The sequence below is a fragment of the Anomaloglossus baeobatrachus genome, chromosome 1, assembly GCF_048569485.1.
Source record: "Anomaloglossus baeobatrachus isolate aAnoBae1 chromosome 1, aAnoBae1.hap1, whole genome shotgun sequence".
Taxonomy (NCBI): Eukaryota; Metazoa; Chordata; class Amphibia; order Anura; family Aromobatidae; genus Anomaloglossus; species Anomaloglossus baeobatrachus.
The window spans coordinates 333,790,257-333,818,063 of NC_134353.1; the positions used below are offsets into that span (position 1 = coordinate 333,790,257).

The window sequence follows — 27,807 nt, forward strand, 5'->3', positions numbered from 1 at the left end:
ATTTTTCAACCTTTTCCCACATTTCAGGCTTCAAACATAAAGATAAAAATTTTAATTTTATGGTGAAGAATCAACAACAAGTGGGACACAATTGTGAAGTTGAACAAAATTTATTGCTTATTTTAAAAATTTTAAAAAAATAACTGAAAATTGGGCGTGCAATATTATTCATCCCATTTTACTTTCAGTGCAGCAAACTCACTCCAGAAGTTCATTGAGGATCTCTGAATGATCCAATGTTGTCCTAAATGACTGATGATGATAAATATAAGGCACCTGTGTGTAATCAAGTCTCCGTATAAATGCACCTGCTCTGTGATAGTCTCAGTGTTCTGTTTAAAGCACAGAGAGCATCATGAAGACCAAGGCACACAACAGGCAGGTCCGTGATACTGTTGTGGAGAAGTTTAAAGCCGGATTTGTTACAAAATGATTTCCACAACTTTAAACATCCCAAGGAGCACTGTGCAAGTGATTATGTTGAAATGGAAGGAGTATCATACCACTGCAAATCTACCAAGACCCGGCCGTCCATCCAAACCTTCATTTCAAACAAGGAGAAGACTGATCAGAGATGCAGCCAAGAGGCCCATGATCACTCTGGATGAACTGCAGAGATCTACAGCTGAGGTGGGAGAGTCTGTCCATAGGACAACAATCAGTCGTACACTGCACAAATCTGGCTTGTATGGAAGAGTGGCAAGAAGAAAAGCCATTTCTCAAAGATATCCATAAAAGTGTTGTTTAAAGTTTGCCACAAGCCACCTTGGAGACACCAAACATGTGGAAGAAGGTGCTCTGGTCAGATGAAACCAAAATCAAACTATTTGGGCACAATGCCAAATGATATGTTTGGCATAAAAGCAACACAGCTCATCACCCTGAACACACCATCCCCACTGTCAAACATGGTGGTGGCAGCATCATGGTTTGGGCCTGCTTTTCTTCAGCAGGGACAGGGAAGATGGTTAAAATTGATGGGAAGATGGATGGAGCCAAATACAGGACCATTCTCGGAGAAATCCTGTTGGAGTCTTCAAAAGACCTGAGACTGGGACAGAGATTTGTCTTCCAACAAGACAATGATCCAAAACATAAAGAAAAATCTACAATGGAATGGTTCACAAATAAATGTATCCAGGTGTTAAAATGGCCAAATCAAAGTCCAGACCTGAATCCAATGGAGAATCTGTGGAAAGAGCTGAAAACTGCTGTTCACAAACGCTCTCCATCCAACCTCACTCAGCTCCAGCTGTTTGCAAAGGAAGAATGGGCAAGAATTTCAGTCTCTCGATGTGCAAAACTGATAGAGACATACCCCAAGCGACTTGCAGCTGTAATCGCAGCAAAAGGTGGCGCTACAAAGTATTAATTTAAAGGGGCCGAATAATATTTCACACCCCAATTTTCAGTTATTTACGGTATTTCTTAAAAAAGTTTAAAATAAGCAATACATTTCTTTCAACTTCACAATTGTGTCCCACTTGTTGATTCTTCACCAAAACATTGAAATTTTTATCTTTATGTTTGAAGCCTGAAATGTGGGAAAAGGTTTAAAAATTCAAGGGGGTTGAATACTTTTGCAAGGCACTGTATCATGTCTAAGGTTGTATCTAAAGGTCTGAAGCCCCTGTAACATTTTGTTGTTTTTTTTTAATATAAATATTCTATATTTTTTTTACAATGAATAGATTTTCGGCTTCCATGGGCAGCTTGTGTAGTAGGATTTCTCCATAAAGCTTTTGCTTATGTCTTGCACATTACTCTGGATAAGCTTGTACACTGGACAGCTACAGGAATGGCATGGCACGCAGGGCAGCTATCCTAAGAATACACATTTGTGCATGAGAAGCCGCTCTGACATTTGGAGAAGAGTCCTAGCAGAGGCTTGGCCCGGCACTTGGGTCTGACATGTGTTTCCAGTTTGACTACACAGCTCAGAATTCTTCTTTTCCTCTCACATCCTTGTTACTTGGGAGGAAGTTTGTGAGACGCAGAAGAATGCACAGATGTTCCTTGTCATCTCTGCACACTGCGTTTCTAGTGGGCATCTGTCCCCATTCCTACCATGTTAGATATAGAGATGTCCTAACAAAAGTGTCTACAAAGAAGGACAGGAAGTGTCCAGTTCAATATTTTGTGACTTGTAAGACTTTTCAGCAGTCTTTAAGAAAAAGGTCTTCTGCATCTTGGCTCCAGCGACACAATTTTTATACTGTTTGGTGAGCAATATTGTCTGTTGCATGGTGTGGCTCCAATACCAGCTTGACTAACCATGAAAATTAGAATTTAGTAGCCCTCTTCATAAGGTCTCAAGTTAATTGACAGCTTTGTATATCTACAAGTGTCTTGACCTGCTTAGTCCCAGGATTGGGCAGCATTGCTAAGTAAACTGAAAGGGTTTGAACAAACTTAGGCTACTTTCACACCTCCGACTTTTGCAATGCGGCACAATCCGGCACTTTGCAGGAAAACCGCAACCGTTTTTTTTTTTTGCTGCCGGTTGCGTTTTTCCTGCATAGACTTTAATTAGTGCTGCATTGTGCCGCATGGGCTCGCGTTCGGTCCGGTTTTTGCTGCATGCGGCAGATTTAGCCGATGCGGCGGCCGGATGGAACGTTCCCTGGCACGTTTTTTGCTCCGGCAAAAAAAAAACCGCATCGCGCCGCATCCGGCCGATGCGGCGCTTTTCCCAATGCATCCCTATGGATGCCGGATGCGGCGCGATGCGGCGAAAACCGCATCCGGCCGCCGCATCCGGTTTTTGACACTGCGCATGCTCAGTAGCATGCCGCAAGCGGCAAAAACCGGACCGGCCGCATGTAAAAAACTTATGCAAAGGATGCGGTGTTTTCACTGCATCCGTTGCATAGGCTTCACAGCCGGATTGAGCCGCACTGCTCAAACCGGATGTGTGAAAGCAGCCTTAATAAGTTATTCCCCATCAGTAGAATAGGGGATGACTTATTGCTAGCCAACCACTAGGAGCCCCAGGAATTCCAAGTATCTTCTCCTGAAGAGCCCCATCTGAATGGATGGGAAGTAAAGCTTGTACAACTCCACTCCATTCAGTCTCTCTGTTTCTGCCGCAAGTAGTGAACTAGTGTTCGGCTTCCACCGGCAATCCCATCGGGCGTAGTAGAGATATATTATCCCAAAAATACATTATACATAATCCATTGTAACCTTTTAGGAAAAGTCAATATCAGGGATAACCTACGAATCAATACATTGAGAGGCATGCAAAATAGGCTTTGTCAGGAGTCTCTGACGCAGATTCCATGTCATGAATTGTCAAAGATCGGCACTCACTTTGATCTTGTTTCTTCAAGCCATCATATACTGTACAATAGTAATATGTTTCGATCTAATTCATAGCTCTTTCTCAAACTGTGTATATTGAGAAAGATCTATGGACTAGACTGAAGCTCGTCACTATTGTATATGGTGACTTGAAGAAGCAAGATGAAAGTGAGTGCCGATCTTTGAGATTTCATTATATCTGGAGTCCATCCTCAGATACCAGCACCACAAGGAAGGAGTAGAGCCTGCCTGAATATATTTCTAGATTCCATGTCATGTGATGGAAAAAATTCCTTTTTTTTCCCTGACAGAACGGCAGACACCTCAAAGAAAACCGGTCTGTGGGCTTTGTCATCTGAGGCTTATGGCCACCACAAAGTTTAAAGTGGCTGTCTCATCTCTTTAGCTGTGTAAAATTACAAAGTGCTTGCAATTTTATCCAGCAGCTTTGCAATATATCTTTTATTGTTCAAGAACAAAGGGATTTTGAATTTGATTGTAGTTTGTAGCCTACGTTATCGGCTGCCGAGACAGAGAGTGCAGCACTTGCAAGCTCTTTGTTATAATAGTGCTTGCTAGCGCTGCTCTTAAGCTGGTGGGATCCAGTGATCTGTTTAGCTTTAGGCTATGTGCGCACTGAGTGTTTTTTGCAGCATTTTTGCTTGTTTTTCAAATGCGTTTTTGTGCGGTTTTGGGCTCACAACCGCATGACTTTGCCTCCCCACCAAAGTCTATCACTTTTCATTTTTGCTGTCCGCACACAACTTTTTTTTTAGCTGCGTTTTTGAGCTAAAAAAAAATAATGGACATGGCAATTCTTTCCTGCGTTTTACTGCGTTTTTCGCCCATGCAATGCATTGGAAAAACGTAGCAAAACACAGTGATCAAAAAATGCAGTAAAACGCAGCCAAAAATGCACTGAAACTCTGTAAAAACGCATGCGTTTTTTACCGATGTTTTTTTGCCGCGGGTGCGTTTTTGTGCGTTTTTTGCGGCCAAAAACGCAGCGTCAATAAAACGCTGTGTGCGCACATAGCCTTTATGCCCTTGCACTCATCCCATATTTCAAAGCTATTTCCAGTTGCAGCGAGGAAGAGCGTTGGTCCAACACCACAGTATTCACGGTTCGGTATGCTTAGGCTGCTTTCACACTTGTGTTGTTTTGCATCTGTCACAATCAGCTGATGCAACGGATGCATTGCAGATAGTGGCACAACTGATGTGACTGATGCTGCAAAAAAAACGATCCGTTGTTTTTTTGTTTTTTGTTTACTGATTTACCGACAGCCGGCTTTTCTGAACGATCAGCTGATCGGCCGGAGGCCGCCTTGTGTAAACGATCAGCTGATCGGCCGCCTGGCGATCAGCTCATCGTTCCGGCTGCTGGAACTGAATTTACAGTAGATCATGATTTGTTACTGTGTGCATGCTCACAGTAAAAAAATGATCTGCCGCACACAAAAAAACGTTACATTCAGCGTTGCTCCCGCCTGACGGTCAGTCAGTAAACGACTGATCTGTCACGCGGCGGATGCAACGCAAGACCATCAGTCACAATCCGTCGATAATAGAAGCCTATGGGGAAAAAATGGATTCCTGCAAAATATTTTGCAGGATACCGTAATTACTCAAGGCGACGGATTGTGACTGATGCAAAACAACGCAAGTGTGAAAGCAGCCTTAGGCGGGCTTTGCACATTACAACATCGCATGCCGATGCTGCGATGTCGAGTGCGATAGTCCCCGCCCCCGTTGTACGTGCGATATCTTGTGATAGCTGCCGTAGCTAACATTATCGCTACGGCAGCTTCACATGCACTCACCTGCCCTGCGACGTCGCTCTGGCCGGCGACCCGCCTCCTTCCTAAGGGGGCGGGCCGTGCGGCGTCATAGCGACGTCACACGGCAGGTGGCCAATAGCAACGGAGGGGCGGAGATGAGCAGGATGTAAACATCCCGCCCACCTCCTTCCTTCTCATAGCAGCCGGGACGCAGGTAAGGAGAAGTTCCTCGCTCCTGCGGCTTCATACACAGCGATGTGTGCTGCCGCAGGAACGAGGAACAATATCGTACCTGTCGCTGCACCGGCATTATGGAAATGTCGGAGACTACACCGATGATACGATAACGACGCTTTTGCGCTCGTTCATCGTATCAAAAAGGTTTTACACACTACGACATCGCAAGTGACGCCGGATGTTCCTCATTTTGGATTTGACCCCACCGACATCGCACCTGCGATGTCGTAGTGTGCAAAGCCGGCCTTACTTGTATCCTCTATGATTGTAAATGTTTAGCATGACAAGGTGGGCCAATGGAAGGTACCGCATAGAGCGCCATTCAGCATAGGTCAGCCCTGATTATTGCACTTATTTATCTACAATCAGAAATATGGCTAGAATAAGAGTGTAGAGGTGGGGAAGTGAAGACACATAGTTGGCCAATATTGTGTTATCTAAAAAAGCACATTGGTTTCTCTTTGGTGTAAATCTCGCAGACAGCCGTGACACAGGGTGTGGAATTGGTAGCGAGTGAATCATCCTTGTGCCTAAGTGATTATCTTGTGGCTAACCACACAGCACACAGAATGGGGAAGACTTGTGGTGCCATCTACTTTGGTGAAACACAGTGGCCACATTCTGGATTTCTGTGGGCAGGAAAGAATTTAATTATCACAATAAAGGTCACAGAATAAAATCACCAGCGCCAGTATGTACGTGGAAGCTTTTATTTGCTATCAGTTGTAAATACAGTGACACATCACATAGTAATAACAAAAGAATCATTTTTCTTCAACTCATAATTTATTTTTTAATCCTCCATGTATTATTACACTACAGCCGTAGCCTAAAGTTTTGAGAGTGACAGACTTGTTTTCACAAATTTTGCTGCTTAAGTGTTTTTAGATCTTAGTCAGATGTTTCTATGGTTAAAAGTACAATCATAAGCATGTCATAGGTTTTGTTTTTTATTTTTTTACTTTTATTGAGAAATGTACCAAGTTTATGTAAAGAGTCAGTATTTTCAGTGTTGACTTTAGCCCATGTGCATACACTGCGTTTCCAACCATTGATTTTATTATGAAAAAACGCAGGCAAAAAAAACGCACCAAAAACACACCTAATTTTGGTCTGTTTTTCTGCCAGAAGATGCAGAAAATTTCTGCACCAAATACACAGCGTGCGCACATAGCCTTACTTTTCAAGACTTCTATAATGTGTCATAGCCTGCTGGATTTTTGCCTAATCAGTGCGTGGAGATTAAAGCAATTTCTGTTTTTGTTTGTTCTCCCGCTTGTTGAGGATTGACCACAGGTTCTAAATGGGATTGAAAAGTGTTTTCAGGCCATGGACCCAAAATTTCAATGTTTTGTTTACCGAACCACTTAAAAGGAACCAATCACCAGGATTTTCGTATATAACCCAAAGCCAGGGCTATACTGGCACTATCATGCTGATTCTCTACATAGCTGTAGTGCTCAGCTTGGATGTTTAGGTTTTGAAACCCAAGAAAGTAAAGTTAATAAAATTAGCTGCTTGTTGAGTGACAGCAGCTGAGGAGCAGATAATATCTGGGGGGGGGGTATGCATAGTTATCCCCTCCCCCTGTTAGAATTAGCATAAGTATTATACAATAGACCTAGCAGGACCTGTGTGAGGTCATACCCATGTAACCTGGTATCAGCTTTGTTGGCTGAGGCCCCACCCCTTCTGGTCACATGGGTATGACCTCACCACAGGTCCTGCTAGGTCGAATGTATAATATTTATGTTAATTCTAACAGAGGTAGGTGATAACTATGCATTCCCCCCAGATATTATCTGATCCTCAGCTGCTGTTACTCAACAAGCAGCTAATTTTATAAACTTTACTTGCTTGTGTTTCAAAACCTATACATCCTAGCTGACCACTACAGGTATGTATAGAATCAGCCTGATAGTGCCAGTATAGCACTGGCTTTAGGTTATATACGAAAATCATGGTGATTGGTTCCCTTTAATTTATCACGGTTGCTTTGTAACATTATACTGCATCATGCTGGAAAAAGCATTGTTCATCATCGGGTGAATTTGCTCTTGGAGGGTGTTTAGCAGTGACGTAACTAGAGTCTAATGGGCACTAGTGCAAGATTTGGATCTGGTTGCCTCCCGCAACCCAAGCACTTTGGTCACATGTATGGGCATTTGTAGCGTTCTCATTGCTATGAAGGCACATGTGGTGACCTCCCCCCCGCCCCATTATGTAGCAATGCCCCCAATCCTGTACTAATGCCTCCCTTCCACGTATATTTGTCCCACATCCTGTGCTCTTTCCAGGTAAATATATCTCCCTTCCTGAGCTCCTTCCAGGTATATATCTTCCCCATCCTGGTATATAAGTCCCCTATCCTAGGCCCTTTCCAGGTATTTATGTTCCCTATTCTGGGCCCCTTCCTGTATGTATGTCCCCATCCTGGTATATGTCCACCATTCTGGGCTGCTTCCAGGTATATGCCCTCATCTTGGGCTCCATCTTAGCAAATATTTCTCAAATACTGGTATATATGTGTCTCATCCTGGATCCATCTTGGTATACATGTCCCAAATCCTGTTATATATGTCCCCCATCCTGGGTCCCTTTTTGGTATATATCTCCTCCGTTCTGCCACTGTTCTCTAACGCAGTAAAGGAAGAAAAAAATCATTCTACTCACCTTCCTCCACTCCTCCGTTGCACAGCGTCCTTTTCTACTGCTGGCGTAGTAGACAGCAGCTTACATCCACATGTGTGCATGGCAATGAGATATCACTGCCATGCACCCCCAGTCACGGGCATGCCGTGGTCAGCTGCCAGCCATTCTGATTGGCAGCGTGTATTGTGGCTCAAGGACCTGACTGGTATTTGCGCCGCAATACACTTCAGCTGAATGTTTGTCCTAGTCTACCCATCCAACTGAAGTTTCAACTGGTGTTGGCAGGCCCCTGCAACATGGGCCTGGATACGGTCATGATCATTACGCCGATGTTTAGATACTTTTCTTTAGTTATGGCAGAAATTTTGATAAACTCCAAGCACTGATTTACATTAATGGATTGCCATCAGTCAGGATTTGGCCCAAAATCTGCTATCCAGCATGTCAGGGCGAAATGCAAAAGTATTGAAAAATAAGGCTCAACCCTGTAAATGTTGTGACTTTGTATAAACTTGACGTATTTGTCAATAAAAGTATGAGCTTATGAAATGCTTTTAATTGTACTTCAGTAACCATAGAAACATCTGACTAAAAGATCTAAAATCACTGAAGCAGCAGACATTCTGAAAACCAAAGTTTGTCAGTCTCTGCATATTCACACATCTGTTTCTGTTTTTATTGTCCATTGAAAACAGACCATTCTTTCCCCCCATTTGTTTTAGTTCCGTTATTTTCTCATACGTTTTCCAAAAACTTAGGGAGGTAAACTGAACTTTTTTACTTTGACGCATCGATGTGTTCCACTGCAGTTCCTCGGGTTCCACTGCATCCCAGGTATCCAGAGCAGTACGGTATCACCAGGTGTGTGTGTGTATGGTATGTGTGCATTCCCCTGCAGATCTTTGATGCGTTCCACCGCAGGTCCTCACGTTCCACTGCCTCCTAGGTATCCGGAGCAGTATGGTATCGCCCGGTGTGTGTGTGTGTGCGTTCCACTGCAAATCCTCGATGCGTTGCACTGCAGATCCCTGTATTCCCCTGCGTCCAGGTATCCAGAGCAGTACGGTATCACCAGGTGTCTGTGTATGTGTGCGTTGCCCTGCAGATCCTTGATGCGTTCCACCGCAGGTCCTCACGTTCCACTGCCTCCTAGGTATCCAGAGCAGTATGGTATTGCCCGGAGTGTGTATGTGCACTCCACTGCAGATCCTCGATGCGTTGCACTGCAGGTCCCTATATTCCACTGCGTTTCAGGTATCCAGAGCAGTACAGTATCACTGATTGTGTGTGTGTATGTGTGCACGTTCCACTGCAGATCCTCAATGTATTCCACCTCAGGTCCTCACATTCCACAGTGTCCTGTTCGGTGTCTGGTCATTACTATTTCGGGGTCTTCTCTCTTCTTTCTTTTGGGGTTGTTTGCTTTCTATAATGAAATGTACTGTAGTATTCTTTAACTATTTTAGCTGCATGGACCCTTCATTATTGAACCGCAACTACGGTTCCTGCTAGGGCTTATTTTCTGGGTAGGGCTTATATGTAAGCCTTACTCAGATAATACCAAAAATTCCTGCTATGGCTTATTTTTGGGGAAACGCAGTAGTGTGCTTTCATGTAGTGATATATCATCTCTGGAGACAAGAATCCTCTTATGACCTGCTACATATCTGTGCTTATTTCACGTGTATATCACTGTCATACTTGGTAAGTTCCTACATAACATGATCCAGCATTCACAATGTACTCTGCTGTGCATTCTGAATCCGGGCTCCTAGGACTGATCTTACACACACGTTTCTGCTCATCTGCTGTTTGCTTGTGGTTTCTGTTCAGTTCTTGACATACCAGACATTTTCTTTAAAGTATGCAGACACTAAAGGAGGGATAGCTACTGTAATGTGCTGGTCAGCAAAAACAATGTACTCCCTCCTGCCTTTACTAGCTGAATAATGACACATTTACCCTGCCCTCCATAAACACTATTTTGTCACACTTAAGTAAAAGAGGAGAAGGAAAGAATGCAGTGAGGTGACCTGTTTTAATTTTTGCACATCTATGCACTTCATGATAGCCAGTTGGCAGAGGATGTAGATTAGATAAGTAACCAGTAAGATATTCGAACAGGACGAAGGCTAGCCTCATCTTTGCCCATAATATGACATCATTAACCTTAGTAATGTTTCCAAAAGCTGATGTACAAACGGATCACTTGTGACCAGTTAGTGATTTGTGCACAAATATTTGTCACCTACTATGATTTCTGTTTTTAAAAATGAAATAATTGAATATAAAGACAAATACATGTGTGAACTCGCCTTCGAGCGAAGACCAAAGATATCCTTGAGCAAAGCTTTAATTGGTCGCTGTTGTTTCAATAACCTTTGGCTCATCTGAGAGTAATAGCGGGCAAAGTACTGTATCAATGAAAATTGACATTTCCAGCTAAAAAAATGGCTCCCAAGTACCAGTAAAAGGGTTGTTTACATGGAAAACAGCTAGCACAATATGACAACCAAATCGGAAATCTTAAAGGGAACCTGTCAGGTCTCCCGTTCCACCAGAACAGCAGCTGTGTGTACCTATCTAAATTCTCTGCCTAACAGTACGTTTATTATATTGCATACATAAGCAGATTTTTGTTCCCTTATATTATTGAGCCTCTGAAGCCGGGTGTATGTCTCCCAGCTTCAGAGAGGTGCACTGCGCATGATCAGAAGTCTTCAAAAACCTTCTGGTCATGCGCAGCGCACCTCTCTGAAGCTAAGACGCGAACACCCAGCTTTGGAGGCTCAATGGTGTGAGGAAACAAAGCCACGTGTCTTCGTCACGAGTGAAATGTCCCTCGGTTTGAAGACCTTGTCGAATGACTTCATTGTTGATTTGCCCATAGCTATTCTGTTGACTTCCAGTGTCGTCGCTGCATCTTGAGTGATCATTCATCCTAGTAGGGTGAAGTCCTTTACAACATCAACTTCGTATCTGTCCATCTCAAATGTGTCCCAGTTTTACCTGGCAGTAGTCAATATCTTAGTCTTCTTTTATTGTGTGGGTGTCCCATGTTTGAGATTTTGATCCTGACACACCGGAATAAATCCTTCATTCCATCTATGCTTGTTACTTTCGATGTCAAATTACATAGCAAAAACCTGCTGACAGATTCCCTTTAAGTTTTTCCTATCCTTCTGAGGTTCTGCCTGATGAGTTCCGTGCACCTAAAACCCTTAATGACCTGCAATGTACATTTAATCATAAGTCACTAAGGGCTGTTTGAAGCCATCTCAGGAGCTGAGCCTTCTTCATGGCAGGCAGATGCCGGCTGTATTACATAACTGGCATCTGCCTGTTCCTACAACTACCGGAGCTTGCTCCAATTGCTGTAATTTAACTATTTATATGTTGTTGGCAATCTCTGACAGCGGCATTTAAGTTATGCCAAATCAATGGGATCGCGGATTTCGTGTACAAAAGTCTGATCTATCACAATATAAAATAATTTAAACCAAATATTAAATGGCAAAAAAAATGTTGAAGCCATTTTCGTGTTCCCCAAAAAAATGTATGTATGGTATCAATAAAGAGCCTCAGCTCAGAGCTAAGAATCAAGCCCTTCCCTAGCTCCATGCGCAGAATTATGACCACTAAAGTTTGTAAGTTTGTTATCTCCTGCAGAATTATCAGTCATTTTTTTACTGCAGAATGAATAGTGAAAACATCCGAATTAAAACAAGTCTGATTTGCTTTGGTTTTTTTTCCCTTCCATCAATATTTCACTCCACTTGGAATTTGTATTCCCGATTTTTAGAACATTATATCGTCGATATTCCTACCAAGCGTTTATCCATCAAGTCGCCATGGTTCGAAATCGAGCTGAAGGCCATTAAATAATAAGAAATATGGTAAAATGAATGACGTCTCTCAAAAAACAAGCCCTCATACCGCCCTGTCAATAGAAAGAGAAAGTTTGGGCTCTTGGAACAAGAGCAAGAAAAAATTGAAATCAAAGATGTCCTAGTGAGATGGGGGTTAACCAATACTTAATTAGCATATATATAGTCTGATGCTGTAACATGCATTTTGGCATTAAATGTGGCTTTCACTTGAATAATGGTCAAGTGTTTCCTTTATCTGTTTATAAAGGGAAAATGTGAACAAAAACCATGACAGACTTGTACATTTCCTTTATTACAATATGTGGTTCGAGGAGACCAGAAAATATAATATAGACCTAGACCTTCTAAAGGGTTAGGGACCCACTCAAGAGGTTCGCCGTGACGTGGCAGTGGGCTTAATACAGTCTGATCAGAATGGTAACTAAGAACCTCATGTTCTATTTAAATTTTTGCCTAGCGGCTTTTAGATCAATGTATTTTTGGGATGTGCGATCCATGTCTTTTTCTCCATGGCTTGTTATATAACAGTCTATCCCCCTCTGTTTTTTGCTTGGATCTGCACTCTCCCCATTTGGCACAGGTGATTTTAATCAGCAGGAGACTGCAAGAGGGGTCAGCCTTCTTTTTGCTCCCAGTTCACACATGGGAGCCAGTGGGAGGTGAGTGCACAGCTCCTCTCACTGTGTGCTGGTGCTGTGTGGTGGCTGCTGTTGTGGTGGTGTGGTGTCAGTGGGGCGGCGCGGCCTGGAGCCTTGGGGGCTTTGCCTTGCAGCATGGGTGCTGTGAGGCACCAGGTCGCCCGCCCTGCTGGCGCTTTGTCGCTGCGGCGGTGGTCAGTGCACGGTGCCGCACAAAAAGGTCAGGTTAGGGACCCACTCAAGAGGTTCGCCGTGACGTGGCAGTGGGCTTAATACAGTCTGATCAGAATGGTAACTAAGAACCTCATGTTCTATTTAAATTTTTGCCTAGCGGCTTTTAGATCAATGTATTTTTGGGATGTGCGATCCATGTCTTTTTCTCCATGGCTTGTTAAGAGAAAGTTTGGGCTCTTGGAACAAGAGCAAGAAAAAATTGAAATCAAAGATGTCCTAGTGAGATGGGGGTTAACCAATACTTAATTAGCATATATATAGTCTGATGCTGTAACATGCATTTTGGCATTAAATGTGGCTTTCACTTGAACAATGGTCAAGTGTTTCCTTTATCTGTTTATAAAGGGAAAATGTGAACAAAAACCATGACAGACTTGTACATTTCCTTTATTACAATATGTGGTTCGAGGAGACCAGAAAATATAATATAGACCTAGACCTTCTAAAACATTTTAACTTTTAAAAGAGGGGTGGGAATGTTCCTAATGTGTTACGATTGGTAACGTACGTATTTAACAGTATATCACATGGACCAATTCTGTTGTAGAAATTTCTGCAGATATCAAAATAATCCCAACCACGCGCTTCTAGGTTCGTGCCACAATACGAGTTATTACAGACCCACAACGTAATTATCTCTACACTTGTAGGTATAATATCTGCAGCGTCCCCAGGGTCTCCTTTGTTAAGTAGGCCCCCGCTACGTCAAGCATGTGCCATAACAACACAGGGCCTACTAATGAGAAGAGGTGCTGAGAATGGCACAGATAGTAGGAGGTTCACAATTCTCTGGTTCGGCAGGATGGACTACCGACATAGCCACTAGATCAGGGTCCTGCAAATGTTTTAATAGATTAATACTTTTAATAAGGATAATGAATGAGCTTACATAGTAGAATATGACTTATACTGAGCAATTTATTGCTGTGTGGAAAGCAGGCCTGTCATCAGATTTCACTAACCGCATACAGAATTAAGTAGGTCTCTTAGATCATATGAAAATCAGTGTCAGAATCTGTGAGCTGTATGTAAAAACTGCTCATTTTAATATTGGGTGGAACACTTTTTTCGGGCAGCCGAGCTGAGTAATATTTCATTGGGCTGTATATGAGAAGGGGATTTATACAAACTACAAATATAATTATAGTGAACAAACTAACAATGATAGACTGGTACGATTGCATGCTAATGGGGAAGGAGACAGTAGATTAATTAGGGTTGGGGGATGAAGCAGATGGTGATGATGGCAGTATAGATATTGCAGATTGTAAGTTTTTCCTGTGTAGATATATTTTCAGGCGGTTCCAGAAGTGTGACACAATCTGATATGCTGGGGCAGTGAATTCCAAAGGATGAAGGTGGCTCGGGAAAAGTCTTGGATACTGTTGGGTGAAGAATGTTCAAAAGCGGAGGAGAGAAGGAGGTTTTGTGAGAACCAGAGATTACGTTTGAAAAGATGTTGGAAGATTAGTTTGGAGATGTATGATGAAGAAAGATTATGGACGGCCTTGTTATTGATTTTTTAGTAGTTTAGATTAGATTAATTGGGGAATTAGAGGCTAGTGAAAAAAGGCAGTGGAGTAGCCAGTGAGGAGGAAGATTAATCGCGCTACAGAGTTAAGGATGAATTAAAGATATGCGAGTGTGTTAGTTGGAGGCCACCGAGGAGGATATTACAGTAGTCAAGACAGGTGATGATGAGGCCATGCACTAACATTTTAGTAGATTCAAAGGTGAGGAAAGGACTAATTGGGGAAATATTTTTGATTTGGAGGCAACAGTAGGAGGTAAGGGCTTTGAGGCGTGTAGTTTGAAGGAGAGGGCAGAGTCAAGGATTACTGTGAAGCAGTGGACTTCTATTAAAGGGAAAAGTGTGATGATGTCATTAACTGTCATAGATAGGTGTCATGACTATAGTTTGGCTCTGACGGGGTTAAGTCAGGTGGTAGGGGTCTGCTTGGTTGTGTCTCGTTCTGGGACTCTCGCCACTTTATTATTGTGTGGATACCTACGGAACGCCTCCAGTAATAGCTCTACTCTGCAGCGTGTGCTCTGATTCTTGCGAGTTTTCTCTGATCTGTTCTGCTACCCAGCCTACCTCTCCCTGACCTCCGTTCCCCTAGTTCTGTCCTCCCATCCTGTCCCCGATCTCGTTCTGTGTCTCAGCCTCCAACCCCTCCTTTGTACTTACCTGATCTCCTGGCCTCTGACCTCAGTTTCGTTCCCTGACTACGATTCTGCTCCCCTTCGGCTCCGGATGTGACTTCTTGGCTTTCAACCCCCTTGCTTTCATTTGACTACGGCTTGCTCACCCCCTTGGTTAGACGTAACATCCCGGTTTTGACTTTAGCTTGTTTGACTATTCTGATGCTTGTGCTAGTGACCTCTTGTGGGCTTTTTGTCTTACTGCACTTAGAAATATGATCTTCTCTAAGTCCCTACGTCCCTTAGTGGAAGTTTGAGATAGGGGAAAGATGATACATTTGGTTCTATCTTTTTTAGGTTTTAGAAACTGTAATGAGAAGAAGGCAGATATGGCTGATAAATACTTTGGGGTTCTGGATAGCAGAAAGGTGACTCCAGAGCTAGAAAGGTAGATTTGAGTGTCATAAGCATATTGGTGGTACTGGAAGCCATGGGACTTTGAGTTGTCGCAGGCCAAAGGTATAGATAGAAAAGAGTAGGGGGTCTGAGGACAAAGCCTTGAGGAACATCAACAGGGAGAGGGAGATGAGGAGGTCGTATGGGCATGGGAGATTGTAATGTGGAGTATCTATCTGCTTTACACAAAATGCATGAATCAAAAGCCAATGCGTTGATGTCACCACTCCAAGATGGAGTTTTCTTTGGTTTTTCTTTAATGTAAATGAAGACAGCAGACAAATTATTAAACTTACACATGTGACTAATGATATTACTACGATAGGTCTCCAGGATCATTCACGTGACTGAAAAATGTGCACTTAGTTTGTACAGCATATATTCAGCATTGAAGCTGTGCTTTCTATCATGACACGATTATCACTAAATCTGAGCCAAATAAAATCTGAGAATGCCGATATTTAAATTCGGAGGCATATGGATCTTCTGTGGAAAGAAAATGTCTGTTCTAGAAGGCATTGGACAGCACATGTAGTTCTGTCAGCCCAACGTAAGCAGGAAAAGTGACGGGAAGAGTAGCGGCCTCGCATCCCTACGTACATTCTACACTCATAGTGGACCTTATTTGTAGTTTGTAGCTATAACTTGCAATATTCCAGAGTAAATTGTTCAATAGAATCTAAGGGGAATAGACAGCTTTGTTAAAATTACTGTGCTTTATTCTCATTTCCATGATCATGAGGAGCATCATCTGGAGATCTGTTTCTAGAGAGTTGCGAGATGTAATTTAGAATGAATGTGCTGTCGCTGGTAAATCAGGAGCACAAGTGGAATAAGCAATACTTTTGACTTGGCGTACGATCATTTGGATGAATGCATCTAGTATTGTGCCAGGAAATTTTAGTTTATCAGACTTGCCAGGAATAATTTCAGTGGTAATAGCTTTAGAGAATGTGTGCCTTTTAATTAGCTTGAATTATCCGGGTGACCAACGTTTCTTGTACGATAGCAGAAATCATACAAGTTGATTTATTTAGAGCAAAAAGTTGGCACAAAATAGCTATTTCATTGTTGGATCCACTGTACATGGAAAAGTGCAGAGTTTTTATTTTCCCCTAAACTGTTTGAAATGTGCAAATTGTAATCTAAATTACATTGTAGAAAATCAAAGTAAAAATATGGTATGACCCAGGGTGCCTTCATGGCTGTATTATGTGTCAGGGTGGTGTAGTGATACTGTATCTCTTACGTATTTATAAAACGGCCTAAAACTTCTCAATAATTATGTTTTTTTTTGGTTTTTTTGCAGTCGCTCAGTGATGATCTCAGAAATTTGGCCCTTTCTGGACATGTTGGATTTGACAGTCTTCCTGACCAGCTGGTAAACAAGTCCACATCCCAGGGATTCTGCTTTAATATACTATGTGTTGGTAAGTCCACTTTTAGTTTGATGTTCCTAGCATACTATGTATGCCAATTGTCTGTTAAAAACGAAATGTGTATGACATCACTATGACAAATGGCATTAAACTTTGTCAATCTGAATAAAAACCTTTTCGAGAGCATGGATTGAGTGACATTAAATAGGATCTGACATTTTCACCCCATGTCATCCATATGTCCATATAGAGATCCAAGTTTTATGTAAAGCCGGCAACTCTACGCCAAGTTGCATGCTCAAGGAATGGATTGTGGTACTATCATATCATAGAAGGATATAGACTGTTAATTCTTACCCAACTCAACAGTGTGTAACTTTGGTTAGATCCGGCATAGGAAGGATAGGTGTAGTCCGATGTTTCTTCCAATATCAAGACATCTATTGACCAAATTAAGATGAAATACAATACGATCAAATATAATAAAGTGCAATATATTAAGGACATGACAAAAGGGGTATGGAAACACTTGGTGGAGACATGGGGCAGGGTCAGGGAATGAGTGGAAAAGAGGTAAATAGATTAACGAAAATCAGGTTTACTGCCCAGGATACATGGGATAGGCGCATGATCAACAAGATGAACCCATCATCACCAGCATGGATATACATAGAAAACAAGTAAAGGCGAAAAACCTGAAGGTGAGAACAATGAGAGGATGTATGGTCAATGTACAAAACGGGTAAATGATCTTTGCTAAAAGAGGGATGCAGTGATGGGCAGGTTATATGAGAAAAAGAGATGGAGGAGAGATAATAGAAGTATATGGACTATAAGACTAGGTCAGTGGATAAATAGGATGAATAATGGCAGACGGTGGTGCCTGGGTGTCAATGTCTAAAGAAGAGTTGGATAAGATGAATGTAAAGAATTATGAGATTGGATTAGTCTGCTGAGATGATATGTGGAAGGTCTGGTGGAAAGTAGAAGGGAGGTAAAACAGCAACTGGAGTAGCAGTGTGGGTATGAATGAGAGGGATGTCATTGGTGTATATACAATAAAAGAGAAACTATAAAGTAGTAGTGTGTGGGGGTGGAATAATATGTGTGCGATCAGATGGAAATAAAGGGGGGAATACCGTGACTGGAGTAACAGGATGGTTCTGTATGAGAGGAAATTGGTAGTTACTGTATGTGTGCAGTATATGAGGAATAATGAGGTAGTTCTGGGTGGAAGGCATAGAGAATAGAGAAGAGCGAACCTAAAAAGTAAAGTTCAGTGTTTGTACCAAGCAGGGACTTTACAAAAAAAATTACTGATTGAGTTCGGAGTTCGGGGGCAATACTTATGCAAACCACTAGAGGGAGCATCACTGCCCGGGTACGCTCGATGCTCGGCCCAGTGAGAGCCGCTTGCACTGTTTGATGGGCTCACACTCGGGGTAAAATCTGTGTTCTGCAATGTAGTGTGCATCGAAAAGAAAAAAAATGGAATAAACCCGCTCTCCCCTGGAAGTGATCTGTCTATGGCTGACATATATGTGGGCGGAGACCGGAACTGCCCAATCAGCGTCTTCCAGTGGGGTTCAGATTGTCCGGATCCAGAAAACAACTTAATCTAAAGTCAGGCTGAACCGGCAGAACACGAACTTCCACAGATCCGCCCATCTCTAAGGCCATGTTCCACGGGAGAAAATACATGTGGATTTTGCCGTGGAAAACCTGCAGATTTTTGTGATTTTCAAGACAAATCTGCGGAGTTTACACAAGTACACTCCCCATGTTATCCTATGGCATTTGAGGAGTGCTGTATCAATGCTGCGGTTTTTGCGGCTGTGGAAAATATTGCGGATTTCCCGCAGCCGCACGTAACTGCATGTCAATTATTGATGTGGATTGTTCCGCGCGGATCTCTATACTTACCTGCCGGAGACTCTTCCTTCGGTGTAGAAGAGCGAGACTGAGCCAGGAGCGGGCTGCAAGAGGTGGGCGACAGGCCCCACCCATCTTCTCCGGGAGCCTGCTGGAAACCAAGTTGCTGTGCGATACAGGTAAGTATGAACTCACCGATCACTCCAGCACTTGTTCTGCATTGAGGATGCAGTGCCCAAGCCATGATACTGTATCCTCGATGCAGAATGCCCGCACTATATCCGCAGGACCTCCGCACCAAAAACGCAGCAAAACTCAGACAAAGTTCTGCTGCGTATTTCTGGGAACTCCTGCGGAATATCCTGCGGATATATCCGCAGCACACTTTCCCCGTTGGCACATGGCCTAATAGACAGTAAATGTATGTGATGTGTCCATGGAGAATGCAAAATCTAGAAAGAGGATGCATCAATGTGACAGTCTATATTGGCATCGGAAACTGTGACATCACCATTCTTTTATTATAGTACTAGATGGGTGACTAGAATAGCGCATCATTGAAAGCTTTTTTTCTTGATTACCTATTAACTGAGATTGCACTGAGAACTGCACTATTGAATGTTGGTCCTCATACTTTATCCAGGAAATAGATAAATCATTTTATTATCTGATAGATTCAGCACTGGACATATAGCTTTACTTTCTTTTAAAAAAGGAAAGACACATAGACACCCAGTTAAAGGGACTCTGTCACTGGGTTTTTGCCACCTAATCTGAGAGCAGCATAATGTAGGGGCAGAGATCCTGATTCCAACAGTGTGTACTGGGCTGCATAGTGTAGTTTTGCTAAAATCACAGTTTAATCAGCAGTAGATTATCATTAGAGGACTACTTGGGTAGTCCAGCATATTCATGAGCTCTGTATTACTGCTCGATCTACAGCAAAGAAAACATTGATTTGATCAAGATGACAGCAAACAGCTCTGTAAGTGACACATCGATGAAATCAGGTTCTCTGTCTCCACATTATGCTGCTCTCAGATGGGGGAGCATAAATCAAGTGACAGATTCCCTTTAATAGAACATGCAGCCTTTTCTCCTGTGCTTGCCAGTGCTGGTATTTATATCATTTTCATGGACTGATAAAATGTGTTTTCTCTGGATACACTTTGTTCACTAATTTACAGCAAATTGAAATATTGTTTACAGTGTTTAGGTTGGCCAGGAGGCAATTACAGAGTCCATATGGTAGCGTTTGACAGCTGGAACTAAAATTAAAAGGAACACAGCGGCCATATCCCCAGCCCTCAACTAAATTGGAGCATTTGCTCTGGTTTCCTGAAGGCTGCGGTATATTGTGAAGATAGCAGATTTGTACAGTACGTGTCCTTAGAACTGAGCCGGCCACTTACACAGGGTGGTTAGCTGGATTGGACCTTGTTCTCCTTTTTGGAAAAATAATATTTAATTGGCAGTAAAACAAGTCCGTTTTTTCAATGCCCTTGTTAATGGTCATCGGAACTGCGGTTTATGTATTGCACTCGCTCTGCAGCAATGTCATCTTCATAATAATCATTTTTATTTCTATTGCGCTAACATATTCCGCTGGACTTTATAATTCAGAGGGGACATATACAGAGAATAAAGACATTATAGAGTAACACAAGATACCAAGAGGAGTGAGGGCTGCATAAACCAGTCATCAGCCAGTATGCGTAGCAGAACAGATACAAATACCAGATTTGGGAGCACATTTTGTAACAGCAAAATGTGAATAGTTAGATAAGTGAGGTGATAGTTTAGTCTAAAGAAATGCGTTTTTAGGGCACTGTCGACCCCCATTATACCCAGCCCTTACCCCTTTTCTCCTTTTTCAAACTTGCATCATACTTGCGGATTTAGCTCCTGACTGTTCTTCATACTATGCTATCTATGCCTTTTATTGGTATTTGGTGTTTTCAAATATATTGTTTATGTGATATTTTTGTTATTTAGATTCTAATCCTCAACCACATATAATAAGATTCTCTTAATAATTTGTAAAATAAGTTTCAATCACTCATTTGGTTTGTAGGATGTTGTTTATCATGACAACATTCCTCTTTTGTGCTTGTAGTGGCCACTACATATAGATTAGAGGTGATGTGTATTTCCTCACATAGCCTTTAATTATTGGGTTTATCTGCAGGCATTATTCATATGCCTTTCTGTGTGTGGATCCTTCATACTGCACACTCTGTATGCGGTGCGCAGTATGTGTATACCACTGATGTGTCCCACAGTGGAACGCATCCATATACTTAGTTCTTCTGCCCTGGTGAAGTCCTGAGTAAAGCACAGGTCCTGTTCTACTAGCTGAAATTCTCCTGCGCTTGTGTATGGATCCACTCACATGCCAGCTACAGGACTTTCTGGTTTGAATCCGGCGGTGCGCTGCATGATGAAACGCACGCTGGGTTGGGGCACTTTGTTTTATTTTGTTTTTTTTTGTTGTTTTGGAAATTCACATACACATTAGAAGCAATACACTGATTGAGGATATTTCTTTTGTTTTGAGGCATCTAATGAGCATGTGCAAAGCTCATTGTGAAGGCAGGGTCAGCTTTGATATTCGCCTATCCTGAATGAATGGTGCATCATGTGTTATCAGCTGTGTATTGAGGTTACCTGTCATTGTAATTCATCCATCTCACAAGTGTGGTATCTCAGGATGCTGATTGAACAGCATGATTATTGCACTGGTGTGCCTTAGACTGGCCAAAATAAAAGGCCACTCTAAAAAGTTCAGTTTAACAGTATTGGGTGGATTCTGGGGTGGGTAGGAATCAGAAAACCAGTCAGTATCTGGTGTGACCATCATTTGCCTCATGCAGGGCAACACATCTCCTTTGCATAGAGTTGATCAGGTTATTGATTGTGGACTGTGGAATGTTGGTCCATTCATCTTCAATGGCTGTGCAAAGTTGCTGGATATTGGCAGCAACCTGAACACGATGTTGTATGTGCTGATTCAGAGCGTCCTAAACATGCTCAATGGGTGACATGTCTGGTGAGTTTGTTGGCCGTGCAAGAAGTGGGATGTTTTCAGCTTCAAAGAATTGTGTATAGATAGATCCTTGCGACCTAGAGCCATGCATTATCATGCTGCAACATGAGGTGATGGTCGTGGATGAATGGCACAACACTGCACCTCAGGATCTTGTCATGGTATCTCAGTGCATACACCTTCCCATACCAAAAGTCCACAGCCACCATGGGCCACTCAATTCACAACATTGACCTCAGCAAATTGCTCACCCACACCACAGTCTGCTATCTACTCTGTTCAGTGAAAACCGGAATTGATTCATGAAGAGAACACTTTTCCAGCACGCCAGATGCTATCGAATGTGAGAGCTTTCCCACTAAGGTAGATTAGGACGACTAACTGCAGTCAGGTGGAGACCCTGATGAAGACAATGAGCTATTTGGTAAATCCAAAAAAGTTATTTTTTTTTTTTTTCTCCTTAATGTACACTCTGCACCCCATCTTGACAGAAAAAAACAGAAATGTAGAAATTTTTGCAAATTTATTAAACAAGACAAAGTGAAATATCACATGGTCATAAGTATTCAGACCCTTTGCTCAGTATTGAGTAGAAGCACCCTTTTGAGCTAGTACAGCCATGAGTCTTCTTGGGTATGATGGAACAAGTTTTTCACACATGGATTTGGGGATCCTCTGCCATTCTTCCTTGCAGATACTGTCCAGCTCCGTCAGGTTGGATGGTGAACATTGGTGGACAGCCATTTTAAGGTCTCTCCAGAGATGATCAATTGGGTTTAGGTCGGGCTCTGGCTGGGCCAGTCAAGAATGGTCACAGAGTTGTCCTGAAGCCACTTCTTTGTTATTTTAGCTGTGTGCTTAGGGCCATTGTTTTGTTGGAAGGTGAACCTTTGGCCAAGTCTGAGGTCCAGAGCACTCTGGAAGAGGTTTTCTTCCAGGATATCTCTGTAGTTGGCTGCATTAATCTTTCCTTCAATGGCAACTAGTCGTCCTGTCTCTACAGCTGAAAAACACCCCCATAGCATGATGCTGCCACCACCATGTTTCACTGTGTGGATTGTATTGGGAGAAACAAAAAACCTCATAACCATTATGATATTATATAACCATCAGAGACTACCTCAAGTGAGGGGCTCTGTGGTGAGCACCTACTCATTGAAATGCATGAACACACAGGAGGAGCAGAGTATATGAGGTGCAAAATTATAACAAAGCTTTTTAAAGTGCATGATTAAAATGACACAAATAATCATCAGGGCCAAGATAAAAAACAATTTAAAACCACATGTAAGGTTAAGTGTTCTATGGGGCTCAGATTGCCTTGGAAAAATACTGGTTATAGAATAGCAAGGACAAAAACCATCCGTGGAGCAAAGAGTAACACATTCAGTATAGAAAAATCATTGCTCATTTAAACATCATGGGAATAAATATTAAGACTAGTAAAGTGCATGTGCTGAATCATAGCATAATAAATACCATGAACAATAATAATGAGGTAGTTGTCCTAAAACAAAGGTATTGTCAGAGGCAAGGAGAGCTCCCAAGGGGATATAACCACCCAATCTACCCTAAGGCCATCCTTCAACGTACGTTTCGCTTGGTAATGTAATCACAGTGGCTCCAGCTTCATCAGGAATAGGCGATATGTTTGGCATTTGGAAGGCTGCATTAAATAGTACCATCAGCCATTGACTCCGTTTATTGAGAGTGTGTTAATACAATCAACAGCTGTAAATATGATTGAAAAAATATATATGATTAGTACCCATAATTTTGCAAAGCAGGGAAAAAGGGGATGGAACATGGATTATGAACATGAAATAGTTATATATATATATATATATATATATATATAAATACGAATAATAAGACCATATGAATTATGTGGATGCGTGTTTAAAAACAGATAAAAGAATCACAAGTAAGGGTGAAAAGGACAGAGGAACTAGATCTATATAAACAGATTAAGAGAAGTAACCTACAAAAAGGGAATGAAGCTGATAGCTTCGTTTAACCCTTTTGGCACCAGGGTGTCAAGCGTGGAGATCCATCGGGTTTCATATTGGGCCAATAATCGTTTTAGATTCCCACCTCTAGATCCGCCATTGATGGAATCAATGCCACGTATTTGGAGAAGCGTGGCATCGCATGCATGATGTTTTTTGAAATGGCGGGAGAGGGTTTTCAGCAAAGACCAATCCTCCACGGATGCAGCTGCTATGATATCACGCACATGCTCCCTGACCCTGACGCGGAGCTCACGGGAAGTAAGCCCCACGTAGATCAGGGAGCATGGGCATGTGGCAAAATACACCACGTGTGTGGTACCGCACGAGATGTATTTGCGGATGGTATAGGTTTTTCTGCCATCCGAGGAGGTAAAGGTCTTGCTGCGGATGATGTTGTTACAGGCTAGGCAATGTCCACATTTAAAACATCCGACAAGTGGATCACGATTGCTGAAGGGATTCTGTATAATAGGCACTTAGTGGCTCCTCACTACTATATCTCTAATACTAGGGGCCCGTCTAGCTGTCATGAGTGGGGTATCGGTGATGAGACCTGAAAGTACCGGATCAGATGTTAAGATCGGCCAATGTTTATAAAGTATATCTCTCATCGTACCCCACTCATGATTATAGGTTCCAATGAACCTAAGTTCACCTTCCATGGGACTTCTTTTGGGTCTGTAAGTGAGGAGTTGTGTCCTTGGTGTGTTTTTTTGCTCTAAGATATCCCCTCTTGATCATTCTACCACTGTAGCCCCGATCCCGGAAACGACGCTTAAGATCGGCTGATTGGGCCTCAAATTTGTTACTAGAGGAGCAGATTTGTCGCATCCGTAGGAACTGACCGGTGGGGATGGCCCTTATGGTAGAGGGCATGTGGGCTGAAGAGGCATGCAGCAGAGCATTGACCGAGGTATCTTTACGGAAGACATCTGTTTGTACCATATGATCATCTCCGACCTCTATCTTGATGTCCAAAAAATCAATGCTACTGCTGCTGTGCCTAAAAGTCAGCCTGATGTTATAATCATTAATATTCAGTAATCTCATAAAATCCTCGAGCTGCCCCGCCGTACCCTGCCAAATAAACAAAATGTCGTCAATGTACCTTAGCCAGCACTGCACATGGGCGCTGGCCCCCACGCCCTCGTCGCCAAAGATGGTCCGTTCCCAATATCCTAGGAATAGATTGGCGTACGAAGGCGCACAGGCCGCGCCCATCGCAGTGCCGCGCCTCTGAAGGTAACATGGATCTCTGAAAAGAAAAAAATTATGGGTTAAAACAAAGCGGAGCAGCTCGTGGATTAACATGCCCATCTCACCATCCCGACCATCAGCTCCCAGGAAGAAACGAACTGCAGCTAGCCCATCGTCGCGACGTATACTGGTATAAAGGCTTTCTATGTCAGCCGTTACAAGTATCATGTCTTGTTCCACAAAGATCCCGTCCATCCTATTTAGGACCTCCGTAGTGTCCTTAACGTAGGAGGGGAGAGCTTCCACCATAGATTTTAAATAATGGTCAATAAATTGACAGATGGGCTCACACAACCCCTCCATACTGGACACTATGGGGCGCCCCGGTGGGTTGACGGGATCTTTGTGGATTTTGGTTAACAAATACAGGGTGGGTGTTTTTGGATATTTGTTGATAAGTCCATCAAACATCCTCCGTGTAATGACTCCTTTCTCAACCGCCGTCTCCAGGATCTGGGACAACTCGTGGGCATAAGTGGTCATGGGATTGAACGAGAGTTTAGTGTATGTATCTCTATCTCGAAGTTGACGTAGAGCCTCCTTCTCGTATTTTTCTGCAGCCCAAACCACCACATTCCCCCCCTTGTCTGCTGGTTTAATGACCAGGTCTTTATAACCCTGTAATTCCTCCAACGCCTGTCTCTGTTTGTGGGTAAGATTGTCGTGCCTTCGTTTACCAGATATCTTTTTGAAATCATTCACCTCAAGACGGGTGAAGATATCGATGGTAGGACATAGAGACAAGGGGGGAAAACGGGTGGATCTAGGCAGCAGATGTCTGGGAAAGGAATGTGCTGCATCAGGCTCCTGTTCGCGCAACAGATCTTCCAATACCTGCAGAGCTTCTTGTTCCAATTCATTATTTTCCCCGGATGGTTGTTTATGGTGTAATCTCCTCCAAAATCAACTTTCTCGCGAATAAATTAATATCTTTTTGCGCTGTAAAGAAATTACAAGAATTGGTAGGCGAGAAAGTAAGACCAAGGGATAAAACTTCAACTTGGGCATCAGTTAGTTCACGTCCAGATAAATTAATAACTTTCAATTGGTTTTCAACATACTTGTTTGGTTTTTTCCATGTAGTCTGTTGTCTGGATCGATTGGATTTAACCCTGGCTCCAATACCTTGGTCCCAGTCACATGTCCCTCCTGATGCCCCAGAAGAAGATTCATTGTCTGAAGCTCGTGATTGTATAGAGGAGGATCTGTTGCTCATAGTCGTGTCCCTGGAACCCGAGGCTCGAGTCTTGTCCTGTCTATGGCGCCACCTGTATGCCCTATGGCTGGAGTAATCTGAGATATCTCTATTAAACTTGCGTAATTTATAATCTTTAATTTCTTTCTCCACCTTTGACAATTCCTGTTCCAACTCATTATTCAACTTGGTAATGCCCTCAGCAGGCAACCTATCTTTAAGAGTCCTCTCCAAATCCTCTAACTCCACCTCCATGGTTGACAGAGATTTCGTGTTATGTTCACAAAGAAGAGTCAGAAACCCTGTGGAACATTTTTGGGCCAGGTCCTCCCATTTGTCCTTGAATTCCTCCTCTTCTACTCCAAAGGACGGGAAAACCTGGACCCTTAGCCCCCGGGAAACCAATCGCCTGTCAATGTATTTGACAAGGAGGGCTCTGTTCCAACAGATTTTCAGACGTTTTTTCAATAGTTCTCTGTACTTGTAAATTAGTGAATCATTGGAGGGGGTTTCACCATCACTTGTGAGCTGACGTATTAACACACTCTCAATAAACGGATCAAGTGCGCCATATAATCTCGACATATTCTCCGTTTTTCCTGATGTCAACATATATGGACTTTATGAATCCACATGAGGAGATTCCACTTTGATATATTATATGGATCATAGTAACCTCTTGAATATGGACTTTTCAATATATTTACCTTGGTAACGGAGAACACAGGAAATGTCCTATTGTTACCTCCCCTTTTTTCTGTCATGTGATGTTTACCTCATTTTACTCTGTCACCTGACCTCCCTGTTTACCGCCCCCCCCTGATCGCGCTCCGTGGCCGTGTCCTCCTTCACCGCCGTGATCGCGGTCACCACTGACTATGGCGTCAGCGTGGGACATGGGTGACGCGTCCCCACTCCCCCGCTTGTACTCCTAGGTCTGACGGCGCTTGCGGCGGTGTTTTGGGGACGGGCCCGGTCTCAGCGCGCGTCACCAGGGGGGCGGAGCACCCCGAAGTCACTGGCTGATGGTACTATTTAATGCAGCCTTCCAAATGCCAAACATATCGCCTATTCCTGATGAAGTTGGAGCCACTGTGATTACATTACCAAGCGAAACGTACGTTGAAGGATGGCCTTAGGGTAGATTGGGTGGTTATATCCCCTTGGGAGCTCTCCTTGCCTCTGACAATACCTTTGTTTTAGGACAACTACCTCATTATTATTGTTCATGTTATTTATTATGCTATGATTCAGCACATGCACTTTACTAGTCTTAATATTTATTCCCATGATGTTTAAATGAGCAATGATTTTTCTATATTGAATGTGTTACTCTTTGCTCCACGGATGGTTTTTGTCCTTGCTATTCTATAACCAGTATTTTTCCAAGGCAATCTGAGCCCCACAGAACACTTACCCCTCCATGTGGTTTTAAATTGTTTTTTATCTTGGCCCTGATGATTATTTGTGTCATTTTAATCATGCACTTTAATAAACTTTGTTATAATTTTGCACCTTATATACTCTGCTCCTCCTGTGTGTTCGTGGATTGTATTGGGCAGGTCATGAGCAGTGCCTGGTTTCATCCACACATACCTCATAAAATTATCACCAAAATGTTCTATCTTCACCTCATCAGACCAGAGAATCTTATTGCTCATAGTATGCGAGTCCTTCATGTGTTTTTTTGCAAACTCTATGTGGGCTTTC

General features: G+C 42.7%; 1 protein-coding gene across 8 annotated transcripts in view; it reads left to right on the top strand.

The window, feature by feature from the left end:
• SEPTIN11 (septin 11) overlaps nucleotides 1–27,807 on the top strand; it is a 146,604-nt gene that overhangs the window by 48,498 nt on the left and 70,299 nt on the right. For all 8 annotated transcript variants that reach the window (XR_012754400.1, XR_012754399.1, XM_075352114.1 and 5 more), the window contains exon 2: nucleotides 16,646–16,766. Coding sequence is in view for 6 of the 8 variants with exons in the window: in XM_075352114.1 (XP_075208229.1) it covers nucleotides 16,646–16,766 (121 nt within the window). In the remaining 2 variants the exon portion in view is untranslated. The remainder of the gene's footprint in view (nucleotides 1–16,645; nucleotides 16,767–27,807) is intronic.